This window comes from Suricata suricatta, chromosome 4 (assembly GCF_006229205.1).
Source record: "Suricata suricatta isolate VVHF042 chromosome 4, meerkat_22Aug2017_6uvM2_HiC, whole genome shotgun sequence".
Taxonomy (NCBI): Eukaryota; Metazoa; Chordata; class Mammalia; order Carnivora; family Herpestidae; genus Suricata; species Suricata suricatta.
The window spans coordinates 76,326,315-76,346,997 of record NC_043703.1 but is presented as its reverse complement, the minus strand read 5'-3'; the positions used below and the strand labels follow the sequence as shown (position 1 = coordinate 76,346,997).

At 39.9% G+C, this 20,683-nt stretch overlaps 1 protein-coding gene across 2 annotated transcripts in view; it reads right to left on the bottom strand.

Annotated features, from left to right (window-relative positions):
* MICU2 (mitochondrial calcium uptake 2) overlaps positions 1–20,683 on the bottom strand; it is a 138,961-nt gene that overhangs the window by 102,423 nt on the left and 15,855 nt on the right. For both annotated transcript variants that reach the window (XM_029936959.1, XM_029936958.1), the window contains exon 2: positions 5,920–6,064. In XM_029936959.1, the coding sequence (XP_029792819.1) occupies positions 5,920–6,064 (145 nt within the window). The remainder of the gene's footprint in view (positions 1–5,919; positions 6,065–20,683) is intronic.

Sequence of the window (20,683 nt, the reverse complement as noted above, 5' to 3'; positions counted from 1 at the left end):
GAGAGAGAGTTGGGGAGAGAGAGGGATGCAGAACTTGAGAGACTATTGAAAGCTGAGAATGAACTGAGGGTTGGGGGGGAGGGGGGAGGGGGGAAGACAGGTGGTGGTGATGGTGGTGGGCACTTGAGGGGAAGAGCACTGGGTGTTGTATGGAAAACAATTTGACAATAAAATATTATGGAAAAAAAAAAAAAAAAAGGAGGTCAGTTTCTTTGCAGAGAGATCAGGAACTATTTTTTTTTACCACCTGCTTCTCCCCCCAGGCAAAATCTCTGACCCAGGACTCTAGAGCTGGGAGTGGGGCTGAGTGACACCCCTACTCTAAAAGGTGCGTGGCAGTAATCTCCAACCTCAGTGTGGAAGCAACGCCTTATGAGTGGGGAGAAGAGACATCAAGGTTTCAACATTCTCAGTGGCACAGAGCCCAAGGCAGACTCCCTATTCTACAAGTGAGGTTGGGGAGGGGTGGGGAGCAAGATGGGAGCTCCTGCCTTTGAACTGCACTTGCACAGAACTCAGCCTTGGCAAGTAACTGAGGGCAGGATGAGAAAATGCTGGTGTCCTGCTCAACCCTGGGAAGTGAGCCTCTGAGTAGGAGCTGAGGGTAGAGGGAACCCTGTATTCTTGTCTGCACCAGTCTGGAATGGAGTTTCGGCATCACTGCACTGAAAGGAGGGAGGGATCAGTCTTAGTTCAAACACTACAGACTGTTCTTACCCAATTTTAGCTGATTTTTTAAATATATGCTTCTCCATATGCTGTATGACCTTAAGAAAATTTCCAGAGACTTAAATGATATTTTAAAATATTTAATCAGGGGCACATGGGTGGCTCAGCTGCTTAAGTGTCCAACTTGCTCAGGTCATGATCTCACAGTCTGTGGGTTCGAGCCCCACGTCGGGCTCTGGACTGATCGCTCAGAGCCTGGAGCCTGCTTCAGATCCCGTGTCTTCTTCTCTCTCTCCGCCCCTCCCCCACTGACTCTCTGTCTCTGTCTCTCAAAATAAAGACAAAAAAAATTAAAAATAAAATGAAGTATTTAATCAGTTTCAGTGGGAAGCAAGTCCATGGAGCTCCTCATGTTGACATGATGGGAGCTGATCTCTTCAGTTTGTTCACTTTTACTACTAAATAAAATTCCATTGTATGAATTAACACACCAATAGTGTATTTATCCATCCTCCAAATGACAGACATTTGGGTTGTTTCTAGCTTTTTTTGCCACTACTGCTGCTATTAGTATTCTTATACATATACTGTATACATGGGCAAGTTTTCCTGTTGGCTGTACAGTATGTATACATAGAGGAATGGAATTTCTAGATCAAAAGTTATGCAAACTTCAGGGAGCCTGGGTGGCTCTCAGTTGGTTAAGAGTCTGGTGCTCAGTTTCAGCTCAGGGCAAGATCTCATGGTTTTGTGAATTCAAGCCCCGCACTCGGCTCTGCACTCATAGTGCAGAAACTGCTTGGGATTCTCTCTCTCTACCCCTCCCTTACTCACACTGTCTATGTCTCTCTCGAAATAAAGAAATCTTAACAACTTAAAAAAAAAAAAGTTATGCAAACTTTACAAGACAGTGCCAAACTGTTTTCTAAAGTAGCTGTTTCCATTGATACTTATAACCAATAGGATATAAAAGTAAGGCCTTATTGATCTATATCCTCTCTAACCTTTGTTATTAAGAGACTTAACTGCTGAAAATCTAAAAGGTATAAACTTTTATCTTGTAGTCACTAATAAAGGTTTACATTTACTAATATATGTTTACATTTATTGTTCTTGTATGTTTCCTCTTCTGTGAAGGCTGTCTTTTCTGCCCATTTTTTGATCAAGTTGTCTTTTTCCTATCAATTTGTAGATTTGTACATATTTTAAATATTCTTTGTCACTACCATCCATAAATGTTGCCAGTTGGTGGCTTGTCTTTTCAATGTCTCTAATGTGACTTTTGATAAACATAAGTTCTAATTTTAATATAGCTGAATTTGTCAAACTCTTATGTTAGTGCTTTTGTTTCTTATTTAAGAAATGTTTCTCTAGCCCAAGGAGATAGATTTTTAAAATTGTCTTTTTATAATTTAATAATCTTAAATACCTCTTTCCATATGGGTATCTATTTATACTCATACCATTTATTGAACAGGCCCTCCTTTCCACACTGATTTACAAGGCCAATTCTATCACACATGAGTCCCACTTACGCCCATGTGTTTCTGGGCTCTATTCTATTCCAATGGCCAGCCTGTCTGTCCCTGTACCAATGCCACTTGATCTTAATTACTATAACTTTATAGTAAGTCTTAAGCTGGTAGGAGTGTCTTAGATACTTCAGGCCTCTTGTTTTTCCATTCAAATTTTCAAATCAGCCTGTCATAATACATACACACACTCTACTAAGATTTAAAACATTTAAAAAATTTTTTTATTTATTTTTGAGAGATAGAGTTTGTGAGCAAGAGAGGGGTGGGGGAGAGAGAGAGAGAGAGAGAGAGAGAGAGAGAGAGAGAGAGAGAGATTGAGTGAGTGAGAGAGAGAGTCTCAAGCAGATTCCGCACTGTCAGCAGTGAGCCCAATATGGGGCTCAAACTCACTAACTGTGAGATCATGACCTGAGCCAAAGTCAGACATTTAACTGACTGAGCCACCCAGGTGCCCCATGCTATTGGGATTATTACTGGAATTACACTGAATCTCTAGGTTAGGAGTTACAAATTGTGGTCTATGGACCCAATTATGCTTCCAGAAATGTTTAGTTGGGTAGCAGGGTGTTTTATAAAATTTTGAAATTTAAGTGCTTATAAAAGCTGGCCTCTCCCCCCATCATATTATACACTGATTCAATTTACAAAATATTTTTTTTCTGCCTGGTCCTACATGTTATTGAATTTGCCATTCAGTCTTATATACCATTCCTTTCTAGGGTTCTCTTGAGGGTCCCAATTCCCTTCTGAAGATACCAGTTGAAAGCTCCAAATTTCCCATTTCTTCATTACGCAGAAATACTTAGCCCATCTTTGTCTAATTTTGCAATGTTGGCTATATCCAAAGGATATTACCTTTTATAACTAGATAGATTCCTTAAGGTATTTTTTTTAGATAAAAGAACAATTTTTCCAAAATTTTGAAATCTTAAGGTTACTTACTCAGAATACAGCCAACTTTAAAAATAATCTTCTTTTCTTTTATGGGTTTTGAACAAAATGAGACTCATATGATACTACTTTCCCCCACTTGGGTTAACCTGGCTAGAGGTTTATCAATTTTATGATCTTTCCAAAAGTTCAGCTTTTGGTTTCACTGATTTTCTCTATTAATTTCCTATTTCCAATTTCAATGATTTCTGTTCTAATATTTTATCTTCTGCTTATTTTGGATTTAACTTGCTCTTCATTTTTGAATTTGCTTAACTGGAGACTTAGATTATTGATCTTAGATAGTTCTTCTTTTCTAACATGCATTCAATGCTAACAATTCCCCCAGGAATGGTTTTTGCTGTATCCCATAAATTTTCGTTGGTTGTCTCTTCATTTTCATTCAGTTCAAAATTATTTAACACTTTTTTTTTTCAGATTTTCTTATTTGACTCATGTTTTATTTAGACGTGTGTTTTTTAGGGGCACCTAGGTGGCTCAGCTGGTTAAGTGTCCAACTCTTGATTCGGGCTTGAACTCACAAATCATGAGATCATGACCTGAGCTGAAGTCAGTCGCTTAACCAACTGAGCCACCCAGGCACCCCTGTTGTGTCCTTTTTCTACTAGAGCCTTTGGTTATATTAATCATGGTCATTTAAAGTTCTGGTCTGCTATTCCCAAAATCTTTGCATTCTTTGGATCTGGTTCTGGCACTTGCTTGGTCCCTTCAGACTGCCTTGTAGCATGCCAACTGATCTTTCTGAGAGCCAGATACGATCTATTTGGTGAACGTTATGTAAGGAAATAGGCCTTAAGTGTGGGGTTCTGTGTGTCTGGATGACATCAGGATGGGTTTACTGTCTGCTATGGTTGCAGGTGTCAGAGGCTAAAATCCGGTGTCCTTGCTGGGTCTCCTCCAGTGCTCTCATTTCCCTAGAGCCTCCTCCACACATACGGCCGGAGAGGCGCAGCTCTGCCAGGTGTGTCCCTCTGTCAGAGAGAGGCCCCACTGAGGTGGGTGACGTGTGGGGGCAGGAGTGCTTCAGAGCCTATGGTGAGGTCTCAGTCTATCAGGGAGCCTGTGTCCCTGGGCTGTCATCCACGAGTGCTTTCAAGTTTCTGTTTTCCTTTTAAGTGAGACAGAAAGGCTAGAGGGGCCAGAGCTGGGCACTTCAGCTCTCGAGGCTGAGCAGGCTGTGGTGAACACCAGTGGGCCAGACTCTAGGACGACAGCGTCCTGTCTGTGCAGGCCTTTGCGAGGGAGAGCGGAATGCCCTGGGAGTATTTCTGAGGATTACTTCTCCCCTCCCGTTGAGGAAGGAGGGAAGGCTTCTTTCAGGTCCTCACTGTGACAGTGCGGCGGGGCTCCTCTCAGGAAACTTCACCGAAGTACAGGGACCCTCACGGCTGGGTCGTCACAAGTTTCTCTCTCCAGCTAGCCCATGCTCAGATTCCAGCAATTAGCCAAATCACTGCTCAACAGGCCAGCGGGCTGGCGGCCGCAGTGGTGCTTCCCGGGCAGTTCGGCTCTGGGTCCTCTGTAGCCGCCTGTCCCAGTTTTAAGGTCCCTGCACCCTGTGGTCTCAATTCTCTGATGGATCTAAGGAGAGTTGCTGATTCTTCGTTTTTCAGCTTTTTTCTTGCTATGAGGATAGGAGTGACTGTGTTCAAACTCTTTACATGTTGGGAGAGGCTAAACTACGTTAAAAAAAAATCTTCTTGAACTTTCCAGTCATTTACTTAGACTAGTTTTCTAGGAGCGAATTTACTGCACCAAAGTGAGTACATGTTTTAAAGGTTTTGATACATACTGCCAAACTTCCCTCCAGAGAAGAGGTAACCAAAATAACCTATACTGATTTTTCTGCTCATAAAGCTTCACTGGTCCCTCCATGGTCAAAAATGATATCCACTCCTCTCTACCAAACACAAGTCTCTTAAGGTTGCAGAGTTACTGTACATGATGGCCCTGGTCTGTCTTCTGGTTTGATCTGTCACTACACCTAACACAACTCTTCGGTTTTAGTGACTGGTGAACGCACTGTCTACAGCACACCATGATGATTCTGGTCATCTCTCAATATCAGTAATGCTTTCCCAAGTCTTCGTAGACTTGTTCAATTCAATCTACACTTGTTACTGCTCACTTTGGCCTCGCCCATATCACTTGTCCCACAGATGAATCGTATAGGGCAATGCTTCTAGCATAGTCTAGCACAGTTAACAAGTTTTCAGAGAATATGTCTATGATCGAGGGCACAGAGGACAGGCCCATATTTACTCTCTGCAAAGTAAAAGGGACTAGTTTAGGTAATACAACTAAGAATATCTAACATCATTTGGAGTAACTAAAAGTTGATGGTTTATGAAATAAAACTACCTTAGATTTTTGCTTCTCATTGTATTTGTGGGTTTCCCCCCCAAATGCTCTAATCTGATTTCATTTTTTTGCCCAATTTAAAACATCAATACTACCAAAAACTAATAGCCTGGATAAATTAATTATTCTATTAATAACATATTTAGTGACATTTAAAAACATACCTATTCTTCCTCTGGCTCTTTAGAAAAACCCATATTCAAAACAACTATTTCTTAGATAAATACATAAGAAGTTTAACTAAATTTGTGTCACAAAGAAGGTAAAGTCTAAGCAAATGCATGGTACAAAACATTATGATTAAAATGAAGAAAAGCTGTTGCCAATTCTGAAAAATTAGAAAACTTTCAGCATTAGTGTTTGATTTTTTAAAAAAACGTAAAAAACCCAAAGAACAACTCACGTTCCATTTGCTCAAACATCACTGAAAAGAGGAAGTCTCGTGGTGTCATGTAATATTCTCCTTCATGTTCCAGGGACGAAAACTGCATGAAGCGCTGTTTACAAAGGGACAGTTTTTCTCCTATCTCTCCAGGGTCAACAGTTTTCTAAAAGAAAAAGAAATTCTAATTTAAGACTTTTTTTAGGATGATTCCTTAACTTAGCTACTCTCATATGACCTTTACAGAGCCGCTGTAGTGTTTCGGTCTACCAATCTCCAAACTTTTAAATCATTCACTAGGCAAATGTTTACTTGAGTGCCGACTTGCCCCCTCTTCAGGCTCGAAGATGCAACAGGAATAACACTGACCTGAGGGAACTTAGAAGATGGAGTGGGAAAATGACCACGAATGAATACATGTAGAAAGTAATGTAGGCTAATGAGAAGTGCCACAAAGAAATAGTAAGCCGGATAAGAAAGTCATAAGGACTCGTACTCTTGGTAGGACAGTTAGGGGAGGCCTTTCTGAAGAGCTGACACGTACAGAGGCCACACTGAGTGCAGTTAGTGAGCCGCGGTGCTCTCTGGAGGAAGCGCATTCCAAGCAGGGGTAAAGTAAGACCCAAACCATGAGATTCTCACGTGTGCGTGTGCTTCTAGGGAAGCTTGTCCGCCACACTGGTTCACAGACGGTGCAGCACACAGTAAAACCAGAGACGGGTAGGCAAGAGATCAAGTTGTGCTTTTTCATAAAGATAAAATATATCATGTCTGATAAATAGCCCTGCTTTCAGAAATCTACTTAAATCATGGGTAGAAAGTGCTAAAAAAACAAGAACTGGTAAAATACTCTTAGGGTAAGAGTCTGTATATCTCAGGCAATGGTACCTAGATATTGACTCAAATGCTCAGAGACAATACTGAAATCTTTAGAGCTAACCCTTTGCTGAGCACTTGCTATGTGCTAGGGGAGATACAAATAAAGCGCTCTACATGAATTACTCAGTCCTCACAATAACTGAATGACAGATACTAGAGGAGACATAGAAACTATAGCAAATGGCACAGCCAGGATAAAAAACCCTAACTGTCCACTCACAGTGTTTGAATCCCTTAATTACCACACTAATCTGCCATCTGAGGCTGGGAACGGGGCCCTAGACATACGGAAGAAGACAGCCCAGGACTCAGCACGGACGCCAGTGTCAGTACAGCAATCGCATATTATCTGTGAACCCGAGATGCGCTCTCTCACTGTGGACTGTTTTCCTTAAAACACTGCTCTGATCCTGGACACATCACTTCCCTTTCACACTTACTACTACTGAACCTATTATCTACCCTGACACACAGTGACACTCACTGACTAGAATTGAAATGGATGAAAAATGTGAATTCCAGTTGCTTAAGCCTCTCCAATTCAAAGCCAACAAAATTCTAAGTCAACAACTCCTTTTTGGCTGATCTCAGTTCTTCAACGAGTATTTTTTTTTTCTTCAACGAGTATTAATGAGGAGCTAGTTTTATACCTCTTTTGTGGTATATTCAGTGCACACCAGATACTGAACGTATATACTCAGTAATATTGCAATGATCTGAGCCCCTACCTTCTCTAGAACTCGTCTGTTTGTGTCTTTCCTTTTATTTCTCAAATTACTACTATAAAAATAACTCAAGAGGCATATTTTAATTATATGAATCCATACTCTTATTCTAGTAATAAAAAAATTGAATTTTGGGACCTCTGGATGGCTTAGCTGGTTATGTGTCCAACTCTTAGATTCAGCTCAGGTCATCATCCCAGGGTCGTAACGGAGCCCTGTGTCGAGGTCCATGATGAACATGGAGCCTGCTTAGGATTCTCTCTCTTTCTCTGCCTCTCCCCAACCCCACTTGCATTCTCTCTCTCTAAAAAGAAAAAAGGAAACTGAATTTTATTAATACTCTAAACATTTCATGAGACAGATATAGTAACAGATACATTATTATTTTATTTAACAAGCTGATACTGAGTATGTGTATGAAAGCACTGGTAAACAAGATGAACGTTAATTCCCACCAGCATGTACTAAGTGTTCCGGCAGTGAAATTACAGGAAGTATACAAATGAGAGAGGGACGGGAGAACGGGTAAGAGTCTTCTCAGTAAATGTCACAGCACCGCCGAAGTCCTAGATATGAAACAGCATACAGTATATTAGAAGAATGGAAAGAAGTTAAGGGCATATACACTATTAGTTTAGAGAACAGTTCTATTTATTATACTAATATTATTGAATAGTCTATTAAGAAGTTAATGAAAAGTAATCCACACAAAAATATAGTATATATCCAAATTCTTAAACAAATATCTTTTTTTATACTTTCTAATATCTAAATTGCTCCTGACTAATGAAAAGAATACCTTTTTGCCCAACTTAATCCTTTCTGTGTAAACAAATTCTTTTAAATTTCAACCAACTGGAAGGAGTGAATAACCCGTTTACCTCCTCCTCAAATGGTTTCATGCCGTCACAGACTGTCCTCCATCCTGTAGCGATCCTATTCTTTCCCAGTGTGTTGAAAATGGCCACGAACTAAAAACACAAACCTTCCGCTATTTTATAGCAAGACATAAAAACTATTCTCAAAGAAGTCCTCGTCTTTTCTTCTAGGAGATTTAGACCTTAACCCCCTCTAGCTCAGGGCTGCCACTTTCCATATGCCTGTGTGTCTGTAACTTGCATAAGCATAACATTTCTGAAGAGACTGGAGAAGAATCAATTATTCTGGGAAGTGCCATTTTAAATCATGGTTGACTGGGTGGTCATCCCTTCCAATTTTGATTAAGTATCCTCTCCAGTGAACAAGAAAAAGTAGAGGAGGTAAAACTACAACTCCCTTTCATAGGCTGATTGCTGAGCTTAAAGTTGTCATATGAATTACTGGCCATGAATTTAGAAGGTCACTTAGAAACAAATGACCTCCAAATGTGTTTTGCCACTATGACTTTATCAGCAGATGGTATGAAATACAAGTGCCTAACAACCCCTACCAACACCCTCACAATTCAACCTGTTCTCCGACCCAAAAGTCTTTCAACTCCCGTGGCAGCACCAATAATGTCACTTTTCCCCTAATCCTTTCTACTGCCTCGGACACTCACTCTGCTTACTGAGGACACACCTATCACTTGGAGGTCACCACCCCTGTAGATTCTCACCCTACCACTCCTCTTATGGAATATAAAGTGGAAGCGCCCAAGTCATGTCTCCTATTGTTAGTCTTTCCCTGCGTCCTAATCTACCCTTCAAGTAACAACTGACTTGGACATCTACTAACTTGAGGACACTCAAGGAAGAGACAGAACACATACGAATCAAGGTGGCAATAGGACAGTAGTAAATCCTAACAATAATAGCTAATGTTAATTAAATACGCAGTACATGCAAGGCAGCGAGCTAACATCTTTGCCTACTTGGTCTCACTCAGCCTTCACAATAACCCCAACGGCACCCATCATCTTTATCATCTTTGTTTTACAAAAGAAGAAACCACAGCTTGTCAAGTTTACCAGCTTAGATTCACATGGCAAGTAAGCTGACAGTGCAGGCAGTGTGACAGTCCCAACCACTACCCTATCCTCCCTCCTCTAAGAACTACAGAGTTTAGAAAAACAGAGCGAGCAGTGTGGGAAACAATCGCTGAGGAAGCTCAAGAGAACAGCTGGGAGTTAAGCTAGGCGCTGGAGAATAAAGATGACTACAGTGAGAGTTAGCCAAATGTGGGTGTGGGCTCGCTGTGGTCCGTTTTCCTACATGTTTACCTCTCTCGTTCAGTCAATGGAGGATTTCTAACGGTTCTTTGCTATGGTAAAATTTTAAAATTGCTAGAACCTGGTAATTCTGAGTTGATGAACCAACAGATTAGTTTAATTTAGGTCACCTTTATCATACAGTAGTTGAAGTTTATTCATTTATTTATTTATTTAGTAATCTCTACACCCAACGTGGGGCTCAAACTCATGGCTCCAAGACTAAGAGTCGCATGGTCCTCTGAGCCAGCCAGGCGCCCTAGTATTGAATTTTAAGAAACCATTAGTATAACTGATGTGCTTACACATGTATGCTTACTTCATAGAATTTATCATTAGTCTGCCACTTTTTAATGAAGTATAAACATGACACATAATTTTACATTTAATTTGCCATTTTTAATCTTTTATTTACCTGTCATGTTTATTCCTGCCTTACTTCATTTGTGTAACCATTCTGATCAAATCTGACTTACTGGATGGATTTAATTGCCAAGAATGAACGATTCTTCCTTCCTCCCTGTCGTAACCCAATGGTCGGGGCCGCTCATCCCCGGCGACACTGAGGACGACACCTCCCCACTTCCTCTAGTGCACTAGTGCATTAGTGCTCTAGAAAGTTAGCTGTTACTACTATGATATAATTTTAACAAATGCTCTAATAGAATTATATAAAAAGTTCTATAAGAAGGCAGAGAGAGTACCAATTAACTGTCTTGTTACTTGGAAGACTTAAGAAAGGCATCAAAGAGCAGAAGATAGTTGAACCACAAGACAAAAGAGGAGTACAAGGAACTCGATTCCAGCAAACTATACTAAATTCAGTTCTGAGCTTTGGGGAGCCACATCCAACGTGTAGAAGGTTTCTGAGAATAAAATGGACCAAGAGGAGAAGAGCAGGCATACTATACTGGAAAGGTCATCTTGGCTATCAACATTCTTTTCTGTTAATTTCCACAATGGCCACTATATACGTAAGACGCGGGCACCTACGTAGCTGATTCTACAGGCTACCTCATCCCATGATTCAGCACTACTCTCAACCTACAAATCCATCTAATACACTTGGGTTATTAAGTTTCAACATCCCAGCACATTAAAGACATTAAATTATAAATGCTAGACATGTAGAAGTGAGGTCTAAATAGCCTGACAGTGAGACAGGAGAGAACACTAATGTGAAACAGACCTGGCTGCAAGAGTCTGAACCCATCACTGTTACAACAACCAGTCAGCAGCCGCTAGGTCTATTTATGGTGATGCTCTTCAGGCACTGAGAAACTGCTAATTTATGTGGGGAATATTCTGTTAAAAATATATGAAAATATGTAACATGGTTTAAATGTTAATGCCTATCTTGCATAAAAAGGATGTTTTACTGCTGACAAGGGTAATTTTAGTCATCTGGAAGACTCACTCACATGCACAGCCTGATGATGCTATATAAATTCAGCATTACTGTCGGATCCACAATATACCTAAAGCACTTTGTAGAATGTATGTTATGTAAAAATACTAGGCCTATGTTTATGTAAACTAAAAATGAGTAGAATCTTTCAGTGAAAACAGAATGTCTTTCAGAAAAATGTAAGCAGCCATAGTTTGGGCTTATCATAAATACAATTATATGTCAAATAAAATTAGACCACAGGATGTAAATCTTTTCATCTTTCCAAAATTGTTAACATACACCTTTACAAGAACTTACCACCAGTCCTAATGAGGTATCATTTACAGGAAAAGCATCTACAATAACACATGAAATAACCTATGAAACATAGGTTTGGGGGACTTCAGGATGTGAAGAGAAATGGGACTGCTTTTGCCTGGGGCTAAATCAATTCTTTCAAAGGTAAGAAGTAGTGTCAGGCAAACCGTAATTATAAGCAATTTGTTTAAGATATATATTTCAGCATAAATGTAGATATTCACATTTGACATCTCCAAGTACAGAGAACTGTTTCCAGGCTCTACAGAGAACATCAGCACCAGAGAAAGTTGGCCTCTCGAGGTATTAAAGGATCTGCTGCATAAACAAGTTTTCTCTTTTTTCCTTCGGATTTTTGTTTTTTAATCTCAATCAATATATAATAATTCACTTGAAAATAAAATCTGTAAAGCTCCTTTCTACTATACTAGTTCCCCCCCAAAAAAGAGCATATGAGGTACCTTCTTGAGAGAGATAACTCTTAATAAAATCAAAGGGTCAGTAAAAAACAAAACAAGCAAAATTCTAAAATCTGATGAGAAAGCAGTAAGTAAAAGTCCTTAAAACCTCCCTCCCACATGACAAAAAAAAAAAAAAGTAGTAAGTTCAGCCATGCTCCTAACCGCCTACTTTAAACTTGTCCTAGAAGGATCTTCTGATAATTTGGATAAACCGTAAGAAAACGCTAGGACTGAAACATGGTTTCTTCTTTCAGAGAAGACTGTCATTTGGGGAAGTGAGAGGGTGACATCCTGAAGTTCCTGCCTGATGAGGGTCACCCTGCACAGCTGTGTGCACTGCACAACTCAGGGGGCACCGTTCCCTGCAGTTACTGTGTGCTGAGGAGGGGTATGTGCCCCTAATCTGTACGAAGTTATCACAGGGGACAGGGGTGTTGCTGTCACTGACATTTCCCAGCTTGTAGGGACTCGGAAGACCGTAGGAAAGTACCGGATGTCCTACAGGAAGCTCCTGTCAGTCTCTGCATTCACTATAGGCCCAACAGTTGTCCTTTTCCGCCTCCTGTGTTCTGTCAAAGGTGGGCCAGCGTCCCAAGTTAGGACCTGGTTGGGCAGAGGGAAGTACTGTATTTGCGACCCCAGATCCATCAGGAAGTGAAATGGTTGAACAGTTGATATTGGTATTAACATCCTGCTCTTTGGCTGATATTCTAATGCAAAGATGAGAAGGTGCTTAGATCAAGATGGAAAGAAGTCAAGGACAAACACTGACGTTGTTTTTGGCAAACACCATATTTGACGGGAAAGTCTGTTAATTTAATTTAATTAATTATTTATTTATTTTTTAAATAGTTTACCGTCAAATTGGTTTCCATACAACACCCAGTGCTCTTCCCCACAAGTGCCCTCCTCCATCACCACCACCTCTTTTCCTCCCTCCCCCTTCCCCTTCAACCCGCAGTTCATTTTCAGTATTCAACAGTCTCTCAAGTTTTTCATTCCTCTCTCCCCCCAACTCTCTTTCCCTCTTCCCTTCCCCCTGGTCCTCCATTAGGTTTCTCCTGTTCTCCTGTTAGACCTATGAGTGCAAACATATGGCATCTGTCCTTCTCTGCCTGACTTATTTCACTTAGCATGACACCCTCGAGGTCCATCCACTTTGCTACAAATGGCCAGATTTCATTCTTTCTCATTGCCATGTAGTACTCCATTGTATATATACCACATCTTCTTGATCCATTCAACAGGTGATGGACACTTAGGCTCCGGGAAAGTCTGTTTAAAACCTAGTGTTGGGCCTATGGAAGTTCTGTGGGGAAAAATAAAGATGAGCAATAAGGAAAAATGAACAATGAAAATCACATTCTTGAAAGAAAATAGGAAAAAATTATAGGAAACAGAAGTGTCAACTTTATAACATCAGAGAGTGAGGTATGATGCCAGGCAGCAGGAATACCTGAAGAGTAAGCTGGTCCCGCCAAACAAGAGAAAGAGGAGGAAGTGCTGTTATAAAACTTAAAATACCTGAAGAAACAGAAAAGATGAGAATCAACCTTGCAGTAATATATGAGCTATATGATAGGGGGAAAAATCCCACAGAAGGCAGAAGAAAAGCACAAAAAAAAACAATCAGGGAAAAGAATATCCACATGCATGATAGACACCAAAACCCCAACATCTGAATAACTGCTGTGTTCCAGAAAGAGAAAGAGCAAAATCAAACATCAATTTCCAAACTATAGTGTAAATTTTTTTTTTTTTTTACTGAAATGAAGACTTGAATTTGCTACTCTGCCACTGTCCTATGTGTATGTACTTTGGGTCTGAATAATCCTAGAAGACCTGAGGGGAAATTGATCGGTTTTAGTCTCTTTCAGAAAACCTATTAAATAAGATAGATATTGGAAAATCTAAATAAGGTTGAAACCATGATGCCTTTATTATTGGATATCTCAAAAGCTATTTTCTAAGGGGTTAGTATCAAAAAAAGGCACAATAAAGGATGTCATAATTTATGTCTAAGATTATTTATTTACTTATTTATTTTTTTAGTAAATTTCATGCCCTGCGGAGCCCAATGCAGGGCTTGAACTTGTGACCCTGAGATCAAGACCTGAGCTGAGATCTAGAGTCGGACACTTAATCGACTAAGCCACCCAGATGCCCTTATTTCTAAGATTATTCTTAAAAGACACGTGTCAGTCTTACATGTTATGAAGGGAAATAAAAGCAGTCCAAGGCGGAGAGCACATTCAAACTACTCAAGCCACAGGGCTGGAGAGAACTTTTTTGCCCCTCCTCCTCTCCTTTTTGCAGTTCAAGAGAACTTTTCCACCAGGAATGGACTAAATAGTATTAATCTTAACTTTCATCTGAATAACGAGATTCCCTAAGATGCCTCTACAAATCTGCTCTGTGGGCCGAGGGATACTGTTACACATAAACAGGCGGTGGGCGGGCACGGTGGCAGCAGCTGCGAGCAGCCAGCCCCTCAGAAGGAAGAGTGTAGCCTGTAGCAGTGGAGATCAAAGAGATGCCGGGGGCCTGTCGGTGGCTCTCTTGTCATCCGAAACCCACCAGAGACTGAACCTAGAGTCGTGGTAGGTGGAAAGTGATGGCAGTGGGGATGAATTCCCATTACCGCAACTGTTTGCTTCTCAAGCCTGCATCTAACGCTAAGTACAGGGGGAAGGAGGGGCCGCAGAAATGCTGGGATTTGGGGCTCTGCTGAGCACGTGAGAGCTGTCCACATGGCTCTGGTTATGTATAAAATGCTCCATGGATTTCAAGGATTACTTGTAATGCAGGAAAAAATGTGACAAAGGAATTAAGAGCAATGAGTGATGTGAAGTGGATAAAAGAGATCTTTGAAAGCTGATGACTTCTGTTAAAACATTTCCCTAGCCGACTGCCTTTAAAGCAGCAGGTGCTTCACCATTCTGTCTCTCCTTTTCATCCGTGAAGCGACTAATTTGAAAAGTTAGTTCTCTGTTCTTTGTTGAACATTCTTTGCTTTCTGCATTCTCAGGAAGAAACTGAGAAAAGAAAGAGCCTTCCTTACAATGCTTTCAATATATCCAATATATGTACAACGCATTAGACCAAATGTAGTAAAATCTTATTCATTTGGGACCTTTATTTTGGAATTTATAACAATCTGGATACCAAGTTAATGCTTTGGGTCTTTGAACTTTCTGTGGCCCCTCTGAAAGACTAACTTTTCTTCTTCTTAAAGAACACTTTTACAGTCGGAAAATTTTCAGTCATTGGAAACTTCTCATTTTGTTCTGGAGAGAATTCATTGTATATGAAAAAAAAGTACTGCCAGACTAAATTAGAAATACTCACTGCATAAGCTATACTTCACAATAAACTCTATAAAATGAGAGAATATTAGCCAAGGAGACAAAAGTCACTCTTAGAAGACCTTGAAGCTCTGGGAATGACTCTGGCTGGCTGATCCAGTGACAGTCTAGCCTCGCCTAGACTTCTTTTCAGAGACTGGAACAAAGCTAGCATGACTTTTCTTAGATTAGCACAGTGATGAAATGGCATACCCTAACTTAAAAAAACACCATACAATTTTGTGTAGAGGAGAGTGGCCACCATCAGGAGATGCTGGTGAGTAAAAAAATAAGCTTCTCCTCTTCCAGTAATTGCTTTCTCTTTCCTGATGAGATCACTGAACAGAATACTTTTTCCCTTCTCCCATAATTACCTTGCAGGAAGTACACAACAACTACATACATTTTTGTTTATGCTCTCAACAAAAAGTTTAAATTAGGCTTCCTGTGATTAAAAAAAAAAGACTGGAGTCTTAAAACTACAATACCCTCCTAAAGTTTCATCACCATTACTCACTGTAACCATAACTAAGTAACATTTTTCATAGGAAATGACTGAGTTCCTTCAGCTTATTTCCCAGCTTCCACCAGAGAAGGTAAACATTACTTTGTGAACTCTTTCTGAAACTATTCAACACCAAGTTATTCAATAAATATAATGTGTCTCCTATGACCAAGAATTGTGTGGGGTTAAAATAAAGAGGCGCTCACTTTCTAGTGGGGGAGGCATAATGGAATGGAAGGTGGGAAGTAGTAGACAGAAGTATGAAAGGAAGGGGGCGCCTGGGTGGCTCAATTGGTTGAGCGTCAGGCCAATTTGGCTCAGGTCATGATCTTGCGGTTCGTGAGTTTGAGCCCCGCTTCAGGCTCTGTGCTGACAGCTAGCTCAGAGCCTGGAGCCTGCTTTGGATTCTATGTCTCCCTCTCTCTCTAATCCTCCCCTGCTCACACAGTCTCTCTCAAAAATAAATAAAATTTAAAAAATTAAAAAAAAGAAGTATGAAAGGAGCTACTAGTATTTTGCAAACGTGTATATCTCATAAATGATCAATTTCAAACCAGGGTAATTATTTTCCCAATGTTATTTATCACCCATGACATTTTGACTTACTTTTCAAAATGAGACATCCATCAGACTAATATTTTTCAAGATGATACAATTAAATTTAAGTAGAAAATCAGTAACATGTCTGGTATGAATAAATTTATTTGGATTGTGGTCTCTCCTTTGGGCAGCAAAGCAGTAACAAAGAACCTTTTGTGATGGAAGCTTTGATCTAATTTTTGCATCATCCATGCAAAAAGTTCTCCTTACAATGGAGAGTTTCAGGTAAGCCTGGAGAAAGTGCTGCTATCAGAGGGCTGAGTCACAAGCAGAGGCCACTACGAGAGAGAACATTTAGGATACTGCGTCCTACAATAAATGGCACAGTACAGAGTGGAGAGGGACGGACCCTTCTCTCCTCCCTCCCACCCTGTGTGGGGAATGGCTGCACTCTGCACTTGATAGTTTGGAACTGAAGAAGGAAAGTAATTCATTCCTGTAGTATTTGCACTGCTTTCCCCCCAGACTTCCATATCCCCAGGTCCCAGGAAAGGCTTGTCTGTCCCCTTAGTTAAAAGAAAACTCACTGTGAGGATGGCCATGCAAAGCTTGTGGCTGAAAAGTGATAGCAGTTTGCCTCTATCATCAGGTTCCTTAAGCCCCATATCCTAACCCTACACAAAATTTGGTGAAAGATTGAAATTATTTTTTGAAAACAGCAATATGTTGCTTGCATATAAACAGAAATTGCATCAAAAAAAAAAAGCTTCAGGTAAATGGAAAGATAACAAAAGCCTGAGTGAAGGAGCAGATTTATAATTTCTTATTAAAAACAAAATTGTATTTCTATTTAAAAATTCCATCGGTAAAATAAATAAATATTCCATTGGAACTATTTTTTTTTTATGAACTAGGTCTTTGTGCAAAACAAACATTGTACTAATTTAAAATGTCGGGGTGCCTGGGTGGCTTAGTCAGTGAAGTGTCTGACTTCAGCTCAGGTTATGATCTCAAGGTCTGTGGGTTCAAGCCCTGTGTCAGGCTCTGTGCTGACAGCTCAGAGCCTAGAGCCTGCTTCGGATTCTGTGTTTCTCTCTCTCTCTCTCTCTCTCTGTGCATCTCCCCAGCTTGTGCTCTCTCTCTCAATAATAAATAAAGACACAAAACAATTATTAAAAAAATAAAATGTCAACCTTAGTTTTGTCACTGCTAACATGATTTCCTGAAACGCGTCCGCAGCTTTGGTATTTGCCTGGCTATCTGCAATAGGAGTCACTACACCTCACCGCGTCCCTTTCCAGGACACAGATTAAATAACCACTTACTGCTTCTGACTGTAATCGGAACACTTCACAAAGCTAAGCATAGCTCCCAGTTTCTTGTCCCTCCTTACATTTGGCTAACTTATTGGTTAAGAATTAATTCTCGCAGTTACTGTTCTAGGAATCACTCCTCGAGTACCCATTCGGGGTTAAGTAGCTGCTCGGTAGGAGCACAGAGAACCCGGAGTAAACTTTTATCAAGCTCTGTACTGGAATCGTCTGTTGTCCAATACAATGACTTCTTTAAGGACAGAAGTCCCTTTGTATCACCAGAGCCTACTACATGGTTAGTACTGCTAAATGGTTAAAAAAAATGTGTCAGGAACACATGGCTCTTTATGAATGGGAACCAATTCCAAACCCAGAGAGTGACATTAAAAAATAATAATTTAAAAACAGATTTTTGTCTTTGAATATGCAAAAGTTTGTTTTGTGTGTTTACACATTTTAAGCCCTATTAATTTATTAAGATATCTTTAGGTAGGTACACACTTTGTCATGTGCAATTGCATGAAAGAAGGATGCACACAAGAGGAAATAAAGGTCCATTGTTTCCTTTTATTACAACCATAAATTACTATATCCTGTTAAGTACTTCAGATTTTAGAGATGCTGTCACAGTAAGAGTAAAGAGGCAAAGCCGCTGACAGGTGGTGGCAGTGTGAGCTGCACCAAGAAGACGGCTTGGTTTTTGCCTGTCTTAGAAACCGGGAGTCTCAGAGGCCCAATGCTCTGACCGGATCACACAGCTGCTTCGCGCTCTCCTGCAAATCTAACCAACAATCTAATAGATTTCGGTCCGCGTATCATGTTTGGTTTAGGTTTCAACAGATTTTTTCAGCTTTGGCTTGGCGTTCACTGGCAAAATTTAATAGTATATTTATGGTAACATTTTGCTATTAGAATGTACTGGTAGGAAGTGAGCGGGGGATGAGCAAGACATTTTAGCAAGCAGTGGCAAAGTGGGTAGAGTTTATGAACAAAGGTACTAGGATGCATGCCATCTGTATTTCTGCTGATGTTTATAAACTGAATCGCCAGTATATAAATTAATGCACAGAAAGACAAGTCATACACAGATATGGCTATATATTTTGGCAAATTAATCTATTATTCAAGCAAATCACTTAAGACCTGGAAAAGATTTGTCAAAATCTCCCTTTCGTCTTTTACTTTATTCTTTGGACAAATTTCATGAGAAGATATCCAGGCTCTCATTTAGTAATTTCTGAGGTACTGATTTAAAACTATTCCATAATGGAATTTCCTATATATTGACTGGAAAACCAGATTGTTTTGTTTTTGTTTTATTTTTGCTTTAAGGTAGCACCAAGCATAGTGAAAGTAGACAACTACTAAATAAATACATGGAAAAGAATTTACCATTTTACTACTTCAAATACTCAGTCATTTTTCTCCTTCAACTCCTCTACCATGCTTTATGTCATTTACAACACTTGGTGTCACAGGAGGAATCATGAGTTTCTGTAACTTAACGTATAAATAAATGCAGGAAAGCAGCAGTATAAAACGGTGAGCAGTACTGTTAGCACTTGCCTAGGAAACAGTGAGGTGTGAACAAAGTGCCAAGTTCTCTGGGTACGTGTTAAGAAAAATCTTTATTTTGACCCCTGAGAATTTTAGAATTCTTTTTTAAAATTAGAGTTTATTTATTATCTTTGAGAGGGAGAGAGTGAACAGGGGAGGAGCAGAGAGAGAAGGGGGGGAATCCCAAGCAGGTTCTATGCTGTCAGTGTGGAGTCCAACATAGGGCTCGATCCCACAAACTGTGAGATTATGACCTGAGCCAAAACCAAGAGTTGGATGCTTTAACTGACTGAGTCACCCAGATGCAGCTGAGAATTTTATATTTTTCTATGAGAAACAAAACCAGTGAAAACCTGTGGTTGATGATAAGTTGTTACATATGTACTTTAAGGGTAGACCTGGACAGAACCAGCATTTGGGCAATCTTGTAAAAATGTAATATGGTGATAATTTACGCCTGTATTCTTTACAACCAAGAGAATTACTCTACCTGAATCTCGGGAAGAGTAGGGGAAAGAGGAATAGACAAAGCCTGAAGCGCTGAAATGATTCAGGCAACCCAAATCTCCAAACATAAATTGCCAAGGAAGTCCCAAAGAGTAACTCTGAATATTTATATGCTAGGAGAGATGCATTTTGTCACTTTGTTTAGTGTATAAAATTAGTTTCTCAATATTTACGGCTATTGTTTACTTTTTAACTGATAAAAACTTTAGATTATGTACTATATATTACAAGTATTAATAATATTCCTATGAATTTATAAGTAGAATCCTTAGGCTCTGAGAGCTTGAATAACCCAACCCACTTACAGGCCACAGGGTTAGAGAATGAACTTGAAGATGCTCCCTCAGACATTGGGCCTTTAAGACTCAGCGAGGGATACATGAAGGTGTGTGTTCTGTTTATAAAGCTATAGACAAGGTGAGCTAGTTTAACAGTGCTCACGAAACACACACTGGGCTAGAAAAGAATGCAGAGTCAGAACAGAAGCAAAGAAAGGGAAGAGTAAATAACATAAATTATCTGACTTGGGGGTGAAGTTATTGAAAAGCTAGGAATAATGCACTGAAACATGATAAAAGCAGTGAACTGGAAGATAATTTCAGAGAGAACATTTCAAATATTTCATAGTATGAAGAAAGAAGCCAGAAAGGATAAGGGACGTATTCTAAAAAATTAGAACTGGCAGAGACTCTATCCCCACGCTACATGATCATACTTCCTGGTGTGCGTAACTCCCTGACGTTACATGTAGAAACATGAATATGCATTTTTGGGGAGAAAGTGTATACTTTTTATCACAGTCTTAAATGGATTCACAACCTATTCAAAGAATAGAAATAAATGACAATGATGAATCAACAAATGCACGTGATATGATAAAATACAATGATTAATAAAATAAAATGCTCCAATAGTTTATTGTCAAATTGGTTTCCATACAACACCCAGTGCTCTTCCCCACAAGTGCCCTCCTCCATCACCACCACCTCTTTCCCCCCTCCCCCTTCCCCTTCAACCCGCAGTTTGTTTTCAGTATTCAATAGTCTCTCAAGTTTTGC